Source organism: Malaya genurostris, chromosome 3 (genome assembly GCF_030247185.1).
Source record: "Malaya genurostris strain Urasoe2022 chromosome 3, Malgen_1.1, whole genome shotgun sequence".
Lineage (NCBI taxonomy): Eukaryota > Metazoa > Arthropoda > Insecta > Diptera > Culicidae > Malaya > Malaya genurostris.
In genome coordinates, this window is record NC_080572.1 from 6,664,465 (window position 1) to 6,677,108 (window position 12,644).

General features: G+C 34.8%; 2 protein-coding genes across 2 annotated transcripts; both read left to right on the plus strand.

Annotated features, from left to right (window-relative positions):
* The first annotated feature begins 4,723 nt into the window (after window positions 1–4,723).
* Window positions 4,724–7,204, plus strand: LOC131438911 (heme transporter FLVCR2-like). Its single transcript, XM_058609305.1, has 3 exons — window positions 4,724–6,205; window positions 6,265–6,442; window positions 6,501–7,204. Exons 1-3 carry the CDS (start codon window positions 4,899–4,901, stop codon window positions 6,693–6,695), a joined length of 1,680 nt encoding a protein of 559 aa, XP_058465288.1. The 5' UTR covers window positions 4,724–4,898; the 3' UTR covers window positions 6,696–7,204.
* A 1,827-nt stretch (window positions 7,205–9,031) lies between these two features.
* On the plus strand, window positions 9,032–9,686 carry LOC131438588 (uncharacterized). The gene is made up of 3 exons (XM_058608695.1): window positions 9,032–9,215; window positions 9,343–9,512; window positions 9,575–9,686. The coding sequence occupies exons 1-3, from the start codon at window positions 9,173–9,175 to the stop codon at window positions 9,626–9,628; spliced, it is 267 nt and encodes an 88-aa protein (XP_058464678.1). The 5' UTR covers window positions 9,032–9,172; the 3' UTR covers window positions 9,629–9,686.
* The last annotated feature ends 2,958 nt before the right edge of the window (window positions 9,687–12,644 follow it).

The window sequence follows — 12,644 nt, forward strand, 5'->3', positions numbered from 1 at the left end:
ACCACAATCGAAATATAACCTATAAGAACAAGAGTGAACAATACATGTGAATAAAACCACAATCGAAACTAAAATACAAAATATAAAAAATAATCTAACAATACACGGGCAAGGTGGGTCATCACTGGCCCTAGCCTTAGTTAGTGACACAGCAAAGAATAAAAAAGTCGATGAAAGAATAATCACACTTAGTTTTTAGGTTGCGATAAATTGATTACTCAAGTTTTTGATTCACGATTTACTGCAAAGATAAATTTGCAGAATCTCCTATTGAAATCCGTTTATTGTTGAGCTAAATCAATTGCCAATTGCTAACATACATAAAAACTAGACTTGTGGAGTGGAGTAATTAAAAGTTTTCCTACCAATTTGACAGGTTTTACTGAAAGTATCATCTCTAAACAAACAGCGCCTCTACATTTCATTGCAGCGTCATTGTGCCAATTAGTGCTTCCAATATTCTGATGCTCGTTTTCAATTTCAGGAAATAGCGGTCAAATGTTTTAAAAATGGACCAATATCTTATATCTCGGTAGATTTTTCGAATAGCTTATAAGCACAGAGCATAAACATTCAAGCTCATACAAACTTTGGATGTAGGGGACGGGTATAGTGTGATGGGTAAGTCGATGCCTTTTACGCAGCCCGCCTGGGTTCGATTCCCGACCCCGCACATAGGGTCAGAAAGTTTTTCTGGCCCGAAGAGGCGAATGACCTTAAGGTTAAAATCTCTATAATCGAAACAAAAAAAAAAACTTTGGATGTCTGTTTTCTGTGGCATAAGCAAGTGAAAGTTTCATTTTGTTCACTAAGTGGTTTCTACGTTTGCCACTCAACTCTTTGTATCAAATGATACCCGAAACCTTCGACTTTCGATCAGTACTGTTAAATCCATGAAAATCTTTATCATCGCGTCACGTTGTTTATATTGTCATTTAAAAAACAACCAAGATATATGACTGGAATATTTTACACAAAACCTACACTGAAATGAAAATCTTATTTATATTCATTAGATTTGTCATATGAATCATATGCAGAATATAATTCATAGAAATTATATGGAAACTTATAATCTTTATTTAATGTGTACGTCAAATCTAAATGGACGTTATCATAATGAAAGTTAAAAAAATATCCCATATAATTTATATGGAAATCCGATGAAAGTCGTGAACCATTTTTTTCAGGAAGTTTCGCATCTCAATGTAATTTTAAATCGCTGACAAGACAGCTCATCCAACTTCGTTCAAGGATATGCGTTAAAGGACCATGAAATATATATCCGGTACATTTCATTACTCTATCTGTCTAGTAAGATTCATTGTTTTATTTTCAGTCTCGGGATCTCACTTCTCTTTCGCAAATATCATGAGGTGCTCCCTTACCGAATGGAATACTAGTATAGCTTGAATCCTCAAAGAAAAGTAGTAGTTGGCAATTATCTGCTATTCGTATGACCTAGAGTGACTATAATCAGAGTGGCGACAGCTGTTCGTTTGGAATGACAGCTCCCAGTTCCAAACGAGCAAACGACCTGTCAATTCAATGTAAAGCTAATGGAATGTTTGGAATTGTTGCCAAAATTACGGATGAGATGTCGTCACTCTAGTTATAGGCACTCTAGTATGACCTATATTGAAAGTTATATATATATATATATATATATATATATATATATATATATATATATATATATATATATATATATATATATATATATATATATATATATATATATATATATATATATATAAATTTTATAAAACTAGTCATATGGTATATATGAACCTATATAAATAAATTCGAAGTGAATATAATATGCGCTTCATAAATTGTTCCAATGTATGTTGTGCGGATATCTAGTAATGGTTATAAGACGCGCCAATAAATTTGACTCAGACTGGAAATTTTATTCGTTATATGGAAATCCTGTAAAAATAACGTAAAGAAGAGTTTTATGTTTCATAAGATTATCTCATATATTTGACATGATGTTGAACACATCTTGTAACTATGATTGGAAATGCTAATAGTGCAAAATCATTAGAATATCATATAATGTGAAAAAGAAAATTTAGCTCAGTGTAATAATTTAAAATATTTTATATTTATATTTCCTATCGACTATTGAATAGTTCTTTTCTTCTTTCCAATTTCGAAATAAAATCATTACTTGACTAATTATATTTTAATATAATTATTGTCATTTTTTCAAAGTGTTTTTCTAAATACATTTTATGTTTCTATGGGCACTAAAAAATACGCTGCATTTATGCTTTAAAAGTTCAGCGCATGAATATGAATTGTGTCGTCATATGGCACGTGTGTGTGTCATAACATTTGAATCTTAAGAGTGGACATCTACTACTTTGAACATATGACTAAAGTGTGTAATTTTATGACATAGATCAATGTAATAACATGTCAATTTGAAGTGTCTCTGTATTGATGTGCATAAGTTTTCTCAATAATCTTTATATTCTATGATAATTGCGACAATATTAAGTGTCATACGTATGCATACAAAGTTATTATATTCTTCCTCATGATTGTGCTACATTATTTTCGAACTGTTTGATCGATTTTGATTAAAAATAGTTTAACAATTTGGATCAGACAAGAAAATCACACTCTTTTGAAAACAATGTTTCCAAAAATTGTGTTTCATGGACTACGACAGCCTCCTTAGAAAACAACTGAAGATTGCTTGCCAAGCGGTAAGCTGTCTATTGCAGAATGACAAAACTTGCTTGTATATGCACTCGCCTGTTTCATTATTGAACGTTTAATTGATCTTAATTTCTTGTGTTTACCTTTTCTTTGTACGACATACCATACACAGTTGTTTCTTAGTTGCTTGCGAACTCCATGTTCTTCGCGATGTCAAAAAAGTGGGTGGGTAATATCAAAGACATAACTGACATTAATGCAAAAATATTAACACATTTTCACACTTCTGAATACCTAAAATCGTTCTCATAAGTTGATACATTATGTACATTGGACAAGATTTCATTAGTTTAGTTCCATAATTGTAACAGTGCAGTACTAAAGTACGACGAATTCATGACACACTTATTTTAACACACAAATGAATAAGACAAAGCAAAAGGAAGTAAAGTGATTACCTGCAGAAGTACACACGGTAGGAATTGCAATAATTTCAATTGAAGAAAATATCAAAAAGTCCTTTAATAATTATTTACTCACTACTTTTTTTACCTGGAGCTGTTAGCGGAATATATTCAATAGTTGCACTATTTATGTACCATTTAATTCCACTATTACACTGTCACGTTATTACACTTTCACAAAGTCATACTTTAATGAAGCATAACAAACGTTACAATACAGATACGCGTATTTCGGAATGTTATTTACATCTTTCTTCAGTGTATCGGTTTTATGAGTTTAACAAACTTATAAAACCGATACACTGAAGAAGGATGTAAATAACATTCCGAAATACGCGTATCTGTATTGTAACGTTTGTTATGCTTCGTTAAAGTATAGTGACTTTGTGAAAGTATAATAACGTGACAGTGAAATAGTGGAATTAAATGGTACATAAATAGTGCAACTATTGAAATAATTTACTGATATTAAAAGTCAACTGCGAGAATGCAATATCGCCCGAGCACGAGAAAGCCAAATGAGATTTTCTCTTTAATACTCGTTGATACAAAACATTTTAGAGAGCTATAATTTTGAGTTATTCGTGATTATTTCAAACTACTGAAAATTTTATCGTGAATTGTTCATCATATTTCCGATAGCATGGAGTACAAATAATGTTTTTGGGTTGAATACAACAAGAAATTACCCATTCTTGTACAGGGTATATTTTCAAAATGCGTCCCATAGTAAAATAAGTCGTATTCACAATAAAGTCCACTCTTTGCTAATGCTGCTGGATTGCAACGCTGTTAGAAATGCAGTGATGGACTCTATCAAACTGGACATCATTCACAGAAATTATCGTAAAAAATATATCATTCACAGAAATTATCGTGAAAATATATTCGGGAATCATTCGAAGCATGTCAAAGTCAAAAATGTTTCTTTTTTAAAAATTACTACTTTTAGTCTAGCTTTTTATGTATTGATTGTTAGTGTTTCGATTCGCATGCATTTAGTGCGAACACTACCCATAATTAAAGGCAAAAAGTTTGAAAATCAAAAAAGATTACAGATTCTGAAATGTATATGATGTATTTTTATTTTGTCATAACTACGAATATCGTAGTGGGTAATAAAGACATTGTCGAACAGTTATACGTGATGGAGAAATGTACGCAAGTGATCGAATACAAAATACTAATTTTGTAGATATATGTTCAATGCTTTTCAGGTGATTTTCTAACTGTGCACGACTTGCCTTGGACGATAGATCATAGTACCGATAGTCATCGGAGTACCAATCGCTAGAGTAGAGTAAATTCGTATAGTAAGCTTAGTCATCACTAAACGGTTCTCCATATTTGTATACATATTTTCTACTTGTTTAGGAACGACAATGAAATGTTCGCATCATGTCCCTGCTGTAGCAACTGTACCTCGTAGTACTCTATCGTGAGCAATATGTTCTTTCTTGCTTTTACTTCCATTTCACGGCAATCAATTGCACTCTTATCACACAATGCAAACATGAATACGTCTTAGCTTGAACTAGAAATAAAATGCAAGACCTCTACCTGCCACACCAGCAGTAACTGATAGATAAGCAGTGGAAACAGATTTATCAGATAAATATTCATCTTTTGTGGATTGTCCCGTTTACCACTGATGTACTTCATCATCTTTTGTAAGGATGTTTAGTAGTTTCTCACTCTTAGCTCTCGTTTCCTAATACGGTCGAGATTCACTGGTTGTTTGAAATTCCACGTGGCTTTGGAATGAAAACCGAAAGTATTCTTCACCAGAAAAACATCGTGCAGTCATTGAAAATTGCAAATAATTTGGATCGAAAGAAGTCGTTATCGACCTCGATACTACCAACGCAAAACCAAAGCTATTTATGTGTACCTTTGCCACCCAACGGATTCCATCATGTGAAACAGGAGGCATTTCTTGAAAAAGATGAGTTCGAGGGTATTCTTGTACATACCGCAGTGGAGAAATCGTATCAATCGATCACACGAAGCATCTCTCAGTCTACGTTAACAATTCCAGAGAACTACAGTTTTTCCTCGGTACACGTACAAGTCTACAGGCGAAGATGGGTGATGCTAGTGCTTGCAATGCTCAGTATTGCAATATCATATGTACAGTGGATACAGTACAGTATTGTAGCGAATATAATTACGAGATATTATGACATAAGTTCGGTATGGGTCGATTGGACATCAATGATTTTCATGGTGGTTTACGTTGTGTGTGTTTTTCCGATATCCTACGTTATGGATATTCGAAACATGCGACAAACAGCTGTGATAGGATCGGTCGGAACAGCCATCGGTGCATGGATCAAAGTGTTCTCCACGCATCCAACTCAGTTCCAAACGGTTCTACTGGGACAAATTGTTTCTGCTGTTTCACAAGTGTTTTTGCTTAGCATCCCATCTAGACTTGCTTCCACGTGGTTCTCTCCCGAAGAAACATCATCAGTATGTGCTTTCGGAGTATTTGCAGCTCAACTTGGAACAGCCGCAGGGTTCTTTTTCACCCCTATCGTGATCAACAATCATGAAGACATTTCTCGCATTGGGGTGGAAATAAAAATTTTCTTGATGTCGGTTGCAGGAATTTCCACCGTGATTGCTTGTATGGTGATTGCTGTTTTTAAATCTGCTCCCCAGTATGCACCTAGTCACGTGCAGGCATTGCAGCGTTCGATGAAACCGAAACGAAAGGACTATTGGCCAGCAGTGTTAAGACTTTTGCGGAACGACAACTACTTGATTCTTGTGATCGCCTATGGAATAAATGTAGGAATCTTCAACGCATTTTCGACGCTGCTGAATCAGATTGTGATAAACTATTTTCCAACTGGCGAAGCAGATGCGGGTCGTATTGGTTTAGCATTAATCACGTTGGGTCTAGTGGGGTCAATGGTTTTTGGGTACCTTTTGGATACGATGCACAAGTACAAGGCTACAGCGGTGTGGGCGTGTCGGCTATCGGCTATCACAATGGTTGTATTTGCTTTAGCTCTCGAGACTCGCTCGAAAAAGCTAGTTTCAGTCGCATCAATCTTCCTAGGGTAAGCACCTCACAGTAAATAATTTTTTAAAAAGTTAATTGTGAAGCATTGTTTTGAAGTTTCTTCATGACAGGTTTTCAGCCAATTGGTTATGAGTTTGCCGCTGAGCTAACTTTTCCCGAACCAGATGGTCCAGTCTCGGGGATACTAAATATTTCGACACAGATTTTCGGTCTCGTCATCACGTTATTAATCTCCGGACTGCAGCAGATTCTAGGAGACTTTGTGGGCAACATGGTATTGATTCTATAATTTCTCAATAGAGAATACCGAATGAATTCGTTCATTTTTGCAGGTTTTCGCCGCATTTCTCATGATAGATGCAAATATTATTTCATTGATCAAATCTGAGTTGCGTCGGTATAATACTCACCTGGAAATAGAGGACGAGGCAGCCAAAGAGCAGGCGGAAGATGCATCTGTTCATTTTGATACGAATATTTACGAAGACGCGCCCCTTAAACTCAAAATAGATGACTGTAGCAGCTGAAACGGTTCACGATGTGTGTATTGTACATATTAGATTTAGATTTTAATGTCAATCCTAAGAATGATGTTGAATCAGAAAAACAAGCCAAATATTCAAACCAAGAAAAACTTTTTGAATTTTTATAAATAACGATATAAAGGCGACCCTGACCACAAAATTGTATAAATTTTTATCCAAAACCATTAACAGGTGCTACGATTCTCTTGACCTCTGTCAAAAGTTATTCAGTGAAATGAATATGGTAAAAAATTGATTTGTGCGATACAATTAATTATAATTGATTATAAAAATTTAATTTCGTTCAAGGGGCCAATCACTTTAAGCTTTGTCTGATTTATTAAGTTTAGAAGAAATTGTGTAAGATTATTAGCGGATTAAAGCAATTTTTAGAGGGGCTCAATTTTCGAGTTTTTTCAGCTAGTCAAAGGGTTACCACCAGCCTGAGTTTGTAGTTTAAGAAAAGATGGAGAAAGGGCAAATGTATCTCCAAAACGTTAGTGAAATAAAAAACTGCCTTTAAATCCATTCAGTGGTGCAATACTGCCTTTCTTAATGAACGTTACGGTAAATAGATGTATGTTCTATCCCAAAGACTTTCGGCTACTACTTTCGGTGCTTCCAGAAAGTAATCGTAAACTGTGTGCCGACATAGTCGAAATGAATTTTTTTGACCTACAAATTGGAAATGAGACCATTTTTGAAGTCTTTTTTCTTGATTATTTATATGGCATTTAGAAATTTTTAACACCCATTTCCTTTCAATTTAAGATCCGGAAGTAAGAACATCCGAATAAAAACAATAGACAATGAAACATAAAAAAATCGGTTTAGTTATCACTGAGAAATCCAGACCTACTCGTTTGATTTTATCGATGCACCTCACGTCTCGCGTTTCCTGGGATAATGGCCAACAATCCAATTATCAATATTCGCTTTGAAAAAGATTTCCGAGAAATACAATGCTCACTGATGTCGTTTTCGCTTGATGCGAAACCTAACCCAGTTTTCACACTAACTGCTGCCAAACCGTTTGTTTGAAGCTAGTTTCCAACCTAGTTTCAACGTTGTTGAACTGAAAATCGAGTCAGTTTCGAACCTGAATTTTGTATCAGGTTTGCTCAAATCCCCTTAGCTAAGTGCGAAATCAACACAGTTTCGTGAAAAGTGTTTGTTTGATGAAAATACCCTGGGTCAGTTTCAGTTTTCTCAAGCGAAAACGACATGAGAATCAATTTTAACAGAAAACGAAACTTTAAAGTTTTCTTTTCCGCCTTATGCAAAAATTTGGCGAAAGGCCACGGGGTTAAAACTTAAATTAAATTAAACGTGCCGAAAAACAACTTGTACATCATATGAACGAATTATGTCTTTCAGATGTAAGGTATAGGAAATATTTCATTAAGCACCAGTTCATACTGATAAATATTTTCATGATAAAATGTTCATTTTTGAAGACTCGCATAAAAATCAAATTTTGGCTGAGCATATAACCAAATTATATAGTTTTTGTAATTTTGTTTGAAACAACAAACACAATTTCTGGGTTGAATCTACCATATTGAGGGTTGCTTCTACTGAAAATAGATTTGAAGGAACTCGATTTAAAATAGAAAAATTATTCCATTAATTTCACTATTAATTAGTGGAATGAAATGGAATATTTTTCTTTGAAATCAATTTAGTTCGTTTCACTAACCGCCCAAAAAAGTAATTTTTTAAGCAACTATTCTCTGGTTTCATGGTTAACTCGTCTTTATTTTTGTTTTATGTCGTTTTCATTTTCAATTTGCACTACACTGGTGCAGTGCTATGCGGAAGCATGAATAAACGAACAAAAATGACGAAAACATAAACAGTAACCATTGACTACAACAAACGATTCCAAACGGTGAACGACCACGATAGGTTAAAACCGGTTATAAATAAACAATACGATTCCATTGCACAAAGCTACACCCAACTTTTGATGGGTGATATCGGTTTGGAAAAAGTGAAGCATTGGTAAAAACGAATAGTTTCAGTGCAACCTTAGCTGCACCGATGTAGTGCAATTTAAAAACGCCATTCAATTTCAGGATTTTTCAGCGTGAAGGCTTATGAATCTCTTAAGTGCTTTTCTTCAGTGTAGAAAATCGAAAAAGCATCTACACGATTTTAGTTACATTCCCGGCGTTCAGACAGCGCTGCAGTCAAAAAAGTTGGATTTATTTTGTCAAATTAAGCTCTAGGCCCACAGTGATACTGAAATATTTCGAGCCCTGTACCTAAACTATTCGAGTAGATCAAGTGGGTATATTCATTTCTGCATTGCATGATTACACGATTTTCATTTGATGTTTGATCTGTAGTCAATAAAGTAAGCCCTGTCAAAAGTTTACATAATTTGTCAGGAAAATCTCATTCTTGTTGAAATTCGATACATTTCACTAGCACATTAATCTTCGAAGCTAATTTTCAGGCTTTTCATCAAAGTTAAAATGCAAGCTATTCGTCCCTTTTCAAAGCTTGCTGCACGCAATGGTGAGTATTAAAAATTTGCTGCGTTATTTCAAGTGGTGCAACTGAACAGAAATTGCAGTTTCGTTGTTACATAACCCTTCGGGGGTATTTTTCATCTCTTCTGTTTGAAAATTGTTTTCCGTTCCAGCGGCGTTTCTCACCCGTGGATATCATGCACCCAGCAACTTTCATCTGTGCACGATGAATGAAATGCCAGTACCGGAAGGAGATTTCTTTGAGGAACATAATCGCAAAAACCGTACCTACAATGCGGTGCTTGCAGCCGGAGTAGTTATCTTTGGAGTTACTCTTACAGTTGTAAGTAGTTCAACAGATTACAAAATGTTTAATATCATAATACTTTTTCATGTTTTGTTTAGGCCAAAGAAACTGGATTAATCTACTTAAACTACAATGTACCAAATCTTGATTAGATGATACACTGAATATTAGATCCTATTGTGATGTGCTAAATAAATAATCTCAATAAAATCTATCTTGTTGAGTGAATCCTAATAAGTCGGTTGTCCTTAAACAACAAAACTCAGATACTACAAAAAAACGTTGTATTTAGAGTTAGACGCGTAGTCAAAAAAGGGGAAAAGTGATACCAACAATGTCATAAAATGTATCGAAACTATATTCGCGCACATAACTTGATCCATTCAAAAACCGGAACAGCTTGATACCAGCGTTGCCAGGTCATTTTTTCAAAAAAAAAATCGCAAACATCTAGCTGTACCAAGGATAAACTCAAAGTAGAATAGGGTATGATACCTTTTTTCATTTCGTTCGAATCGGATTTTTTCGATCGAATACGAAATTTTGCATTCTGTAGCTCTATCGAGTTGTGCTTTCCATACAAAAGCATCGCTCGAATTATAAAATGCTTTTTTTTTTACATTCGTTCGACAAAATCCGATTCGATCGAATTGCAGACAAGGGGTGTATGGCAATCAGAGTTGCCAGGTTATTTTTCCAAAAATCTGTAAAAACTCAAAATTTTATCTGGATTTGTCTGGATCTACTGGGGCAACGGCTCTCTATTTCATCTGAGCTCCTATTTCCATCTCATCCCTTCACCTCATTACTTTGAACATGAATAATATTTTACAACCTACCTGAACCAAACTGTGAAACGTTTTAAAATGATTATAAAAGCTATTGTCACACTTTCCTATTGAAAGAAATGGTTTTAAGTTCATCGGTTATCGTTTTTTTCATTTGAAATAAACTCACTTTTCTATTTAGGTCACATTTTCATCTCAAGATTTACAGTTCGTCATGTTTCTGAATATCTACTAATCGATTCGTCTCAAAACATGATCACTATTTCTCGCAACTACACTACCATCGAATGCTGGATGACTTCATAATTAGTTATGTTCACTTGCCACTTATTTAATCAACGATTAAAACTTCAAAAATTACCCGACAAGCAATAAAAGTCTTCAAAAATATGAGATGAAAGTTTTTCACTTCGTTCACTTGATTGCGCTTTGTTTTCATCTCATTTGGTTTCGCAAAGTTGCCAATTTATCTCATAATGTTACAAAACAAAAATTGTTTTTCTTCTTCAAATTATCATCCAAAAGTATGTTTTTGGTATCCGTGACATTAGTTTAATTGTAATTGATATTAATATTTCAATAAAACTGTTTTAGCTTCGAATATTACCAGAAAGAACGTGTTAAATACTAATGAAATAACCATTGTGGCAAATCTAGTAGAACTGGTTTCATTCCGCTATACTCCAACATAACGCTGTGAAGTGTGTGTGTGTGTGTGTGTGTGTGTGTGTGTGTGTGTGTGTGTGTGTGTGTGTGTGTGTGTGTGTGTGTGTGTTTCATCGGCTGTGCACAGAGGTGCCAGATATTTTCATAGAAAATATGTATTACTTTGCATCAAGTCCCTGCTAGGCCGCATTGTTTTCGTGACCATCATCTTTTCCGCAAAGACGAAAACAACGAAGAAGTATATAAGTTCGTTGTTGCTAAATATCTGTGATATTTAGCTGTGAAAGTTGATTTTTTTATGTTTGATTATAAATGTGATATCGTTATGAAACGTGCGCTGCCAAATTGTAATACTGATTTTCACAATCAATGATGTGTTGTATTTTACTTCATTTTGTTTACTTTGCTCTTACTGACTTGCTAGCTTTGATGGCCCCGAAGGACTGAAATGTTGGTTACGATAGCACTAGCTTGAGCGCCTTATTGTTGCCACCGGGCTGCTTTGCATAGAAAGTCTATATCTGTTCTATCTGTTTTCACTAAAAAAATGATGTTAAAAGATAGTTCTTTAGATCGCTGTAAGTCATTGCCCCATTAATTAGACGCAGAAATTTTTTACCAATAATAATAATGTGGAAAAATCCTGGTGGGAACGGTTGTATCGTTTGAGTTGTATATCTGGCAGCGTTTAGTCAGCCATCTGGCAGCCATGCGTATGCGGGTGAGAGTGTAATTAGGTTTTGCACGATGACGACACAAATGAACTGCCGATGAATCAAGTTCATCTTTGACAGTTGCCGTGTACTTGTTTTGTTTTGCGACTGCAAATTAAAAATTGAAAAAAATGACGAAAAGGTGCCTGGTTAAAACGTATTCCACAGTGAAAATAACTAAAAAGATTGCCCTGTATGTGTTTCCAGCATCAAGGAGCGATTTATTTATGAATCTGTTGAGTGTGAGGCGACTTGCAATTTTTATATTCGAACGATGAACTTCTGATGAACTTTTAAACTGTAAACAAGTACACGTCGACTGTCAAAAAAAGTTCATTCTGTTAATTTTTGTGAGGTTATGTCATGTTCGTGCAAAACCTAATAGTGGAATATATTGTTTTGATTGCTGTCGCCATTGCTAATTTATAGGATGAATAAAAGATCAACGATAGGATGGATAAAAATCCATTGAGATGAAATTAGGAGCATAGTAGTGAAAACATCATTAGCGTTTTTAGCTGTTTTATAAATATTAGTTGAATTTTCAAGAAATGTGAATCAATTCTCAACGTGGAGCAAGGCGAATGAAGCAGTAATATGAAATAGTTACAGTGATTTTAGTGGCTAAATCGGGGTTTGAAGGCGACGTCCTTACAAATGAGATGAAATAGGGAGCCCTTACCCTATATACAAGAAAATTTTTGCCGGGATTCACTTTCAGAAAGCAAAAAAATAAAAAAAAGGGTCTCCCCATTTATCGTGTAGAGGCCCAAAACCGTAAAGATCTAGCGATATCTGACAATATCTAGGAAAATTTAGAAAATCTGGCAAAAGATCTGGTTAGTTTGAGTGTCTGGCGAAATGAGAAAAATCTGGCATTTGCCAGACAAATCTGGCAACCTGGCAACGCTGGTCATACACCGTCAGGATGCAGAACAAATATTATGACTTCAAACATTTTATCGGCACAAATTTACAAATCATCAGAGGATCGTGTCACT

Excerpts from the sequence above, each read along its gene's own strand:
- LOC131438588 (XM_058608695.1), top strand. The coding sequence starts at position 9,173 with ATGCAAGCTATTCGTCCCTTTTCAAAGCTTGCTGCACGCAATG. Across the intron at positions 9,216-9,342 it reads AAAGCTTGCTGCACGCAATG|CGGCGTTTCTCACCCGTGGA; the intron begins GTGAGTATTAAA and ends TTTCCGTTCCAG. Across the intron at positions 9,513-9,574 it reads TTGGAGTTACTCTTACAGTT|GCCAAAGAAACTGGATTAAT; the intron begins GTAAGTAGTTCA and ends TGTTTTGTTTAG.
- LOC131438911 (XM_058609305.1), top strand. The coding sequence starts at position 4,899 with ATGAAAACCGAAAGTATTCTTCACCAGAAAAACATCGTGCAGTCATTG. Across the intron at positions 6,206-6,264 it reads GTCGCATCAATCTTCCTAGG|TTTCTTCATGACAGGTTTTC; the intron begins GTAAGCACCTCA and ends ATTGTTTTGAAG. Across the intron at positions 6,443-6,500 it reads GAGACTTTGTGGGCAACATG|GTTTTCGCCGCATTTCTCAT; the intron begins GTATTGATTCTA and ends TCATTTTTGCAG.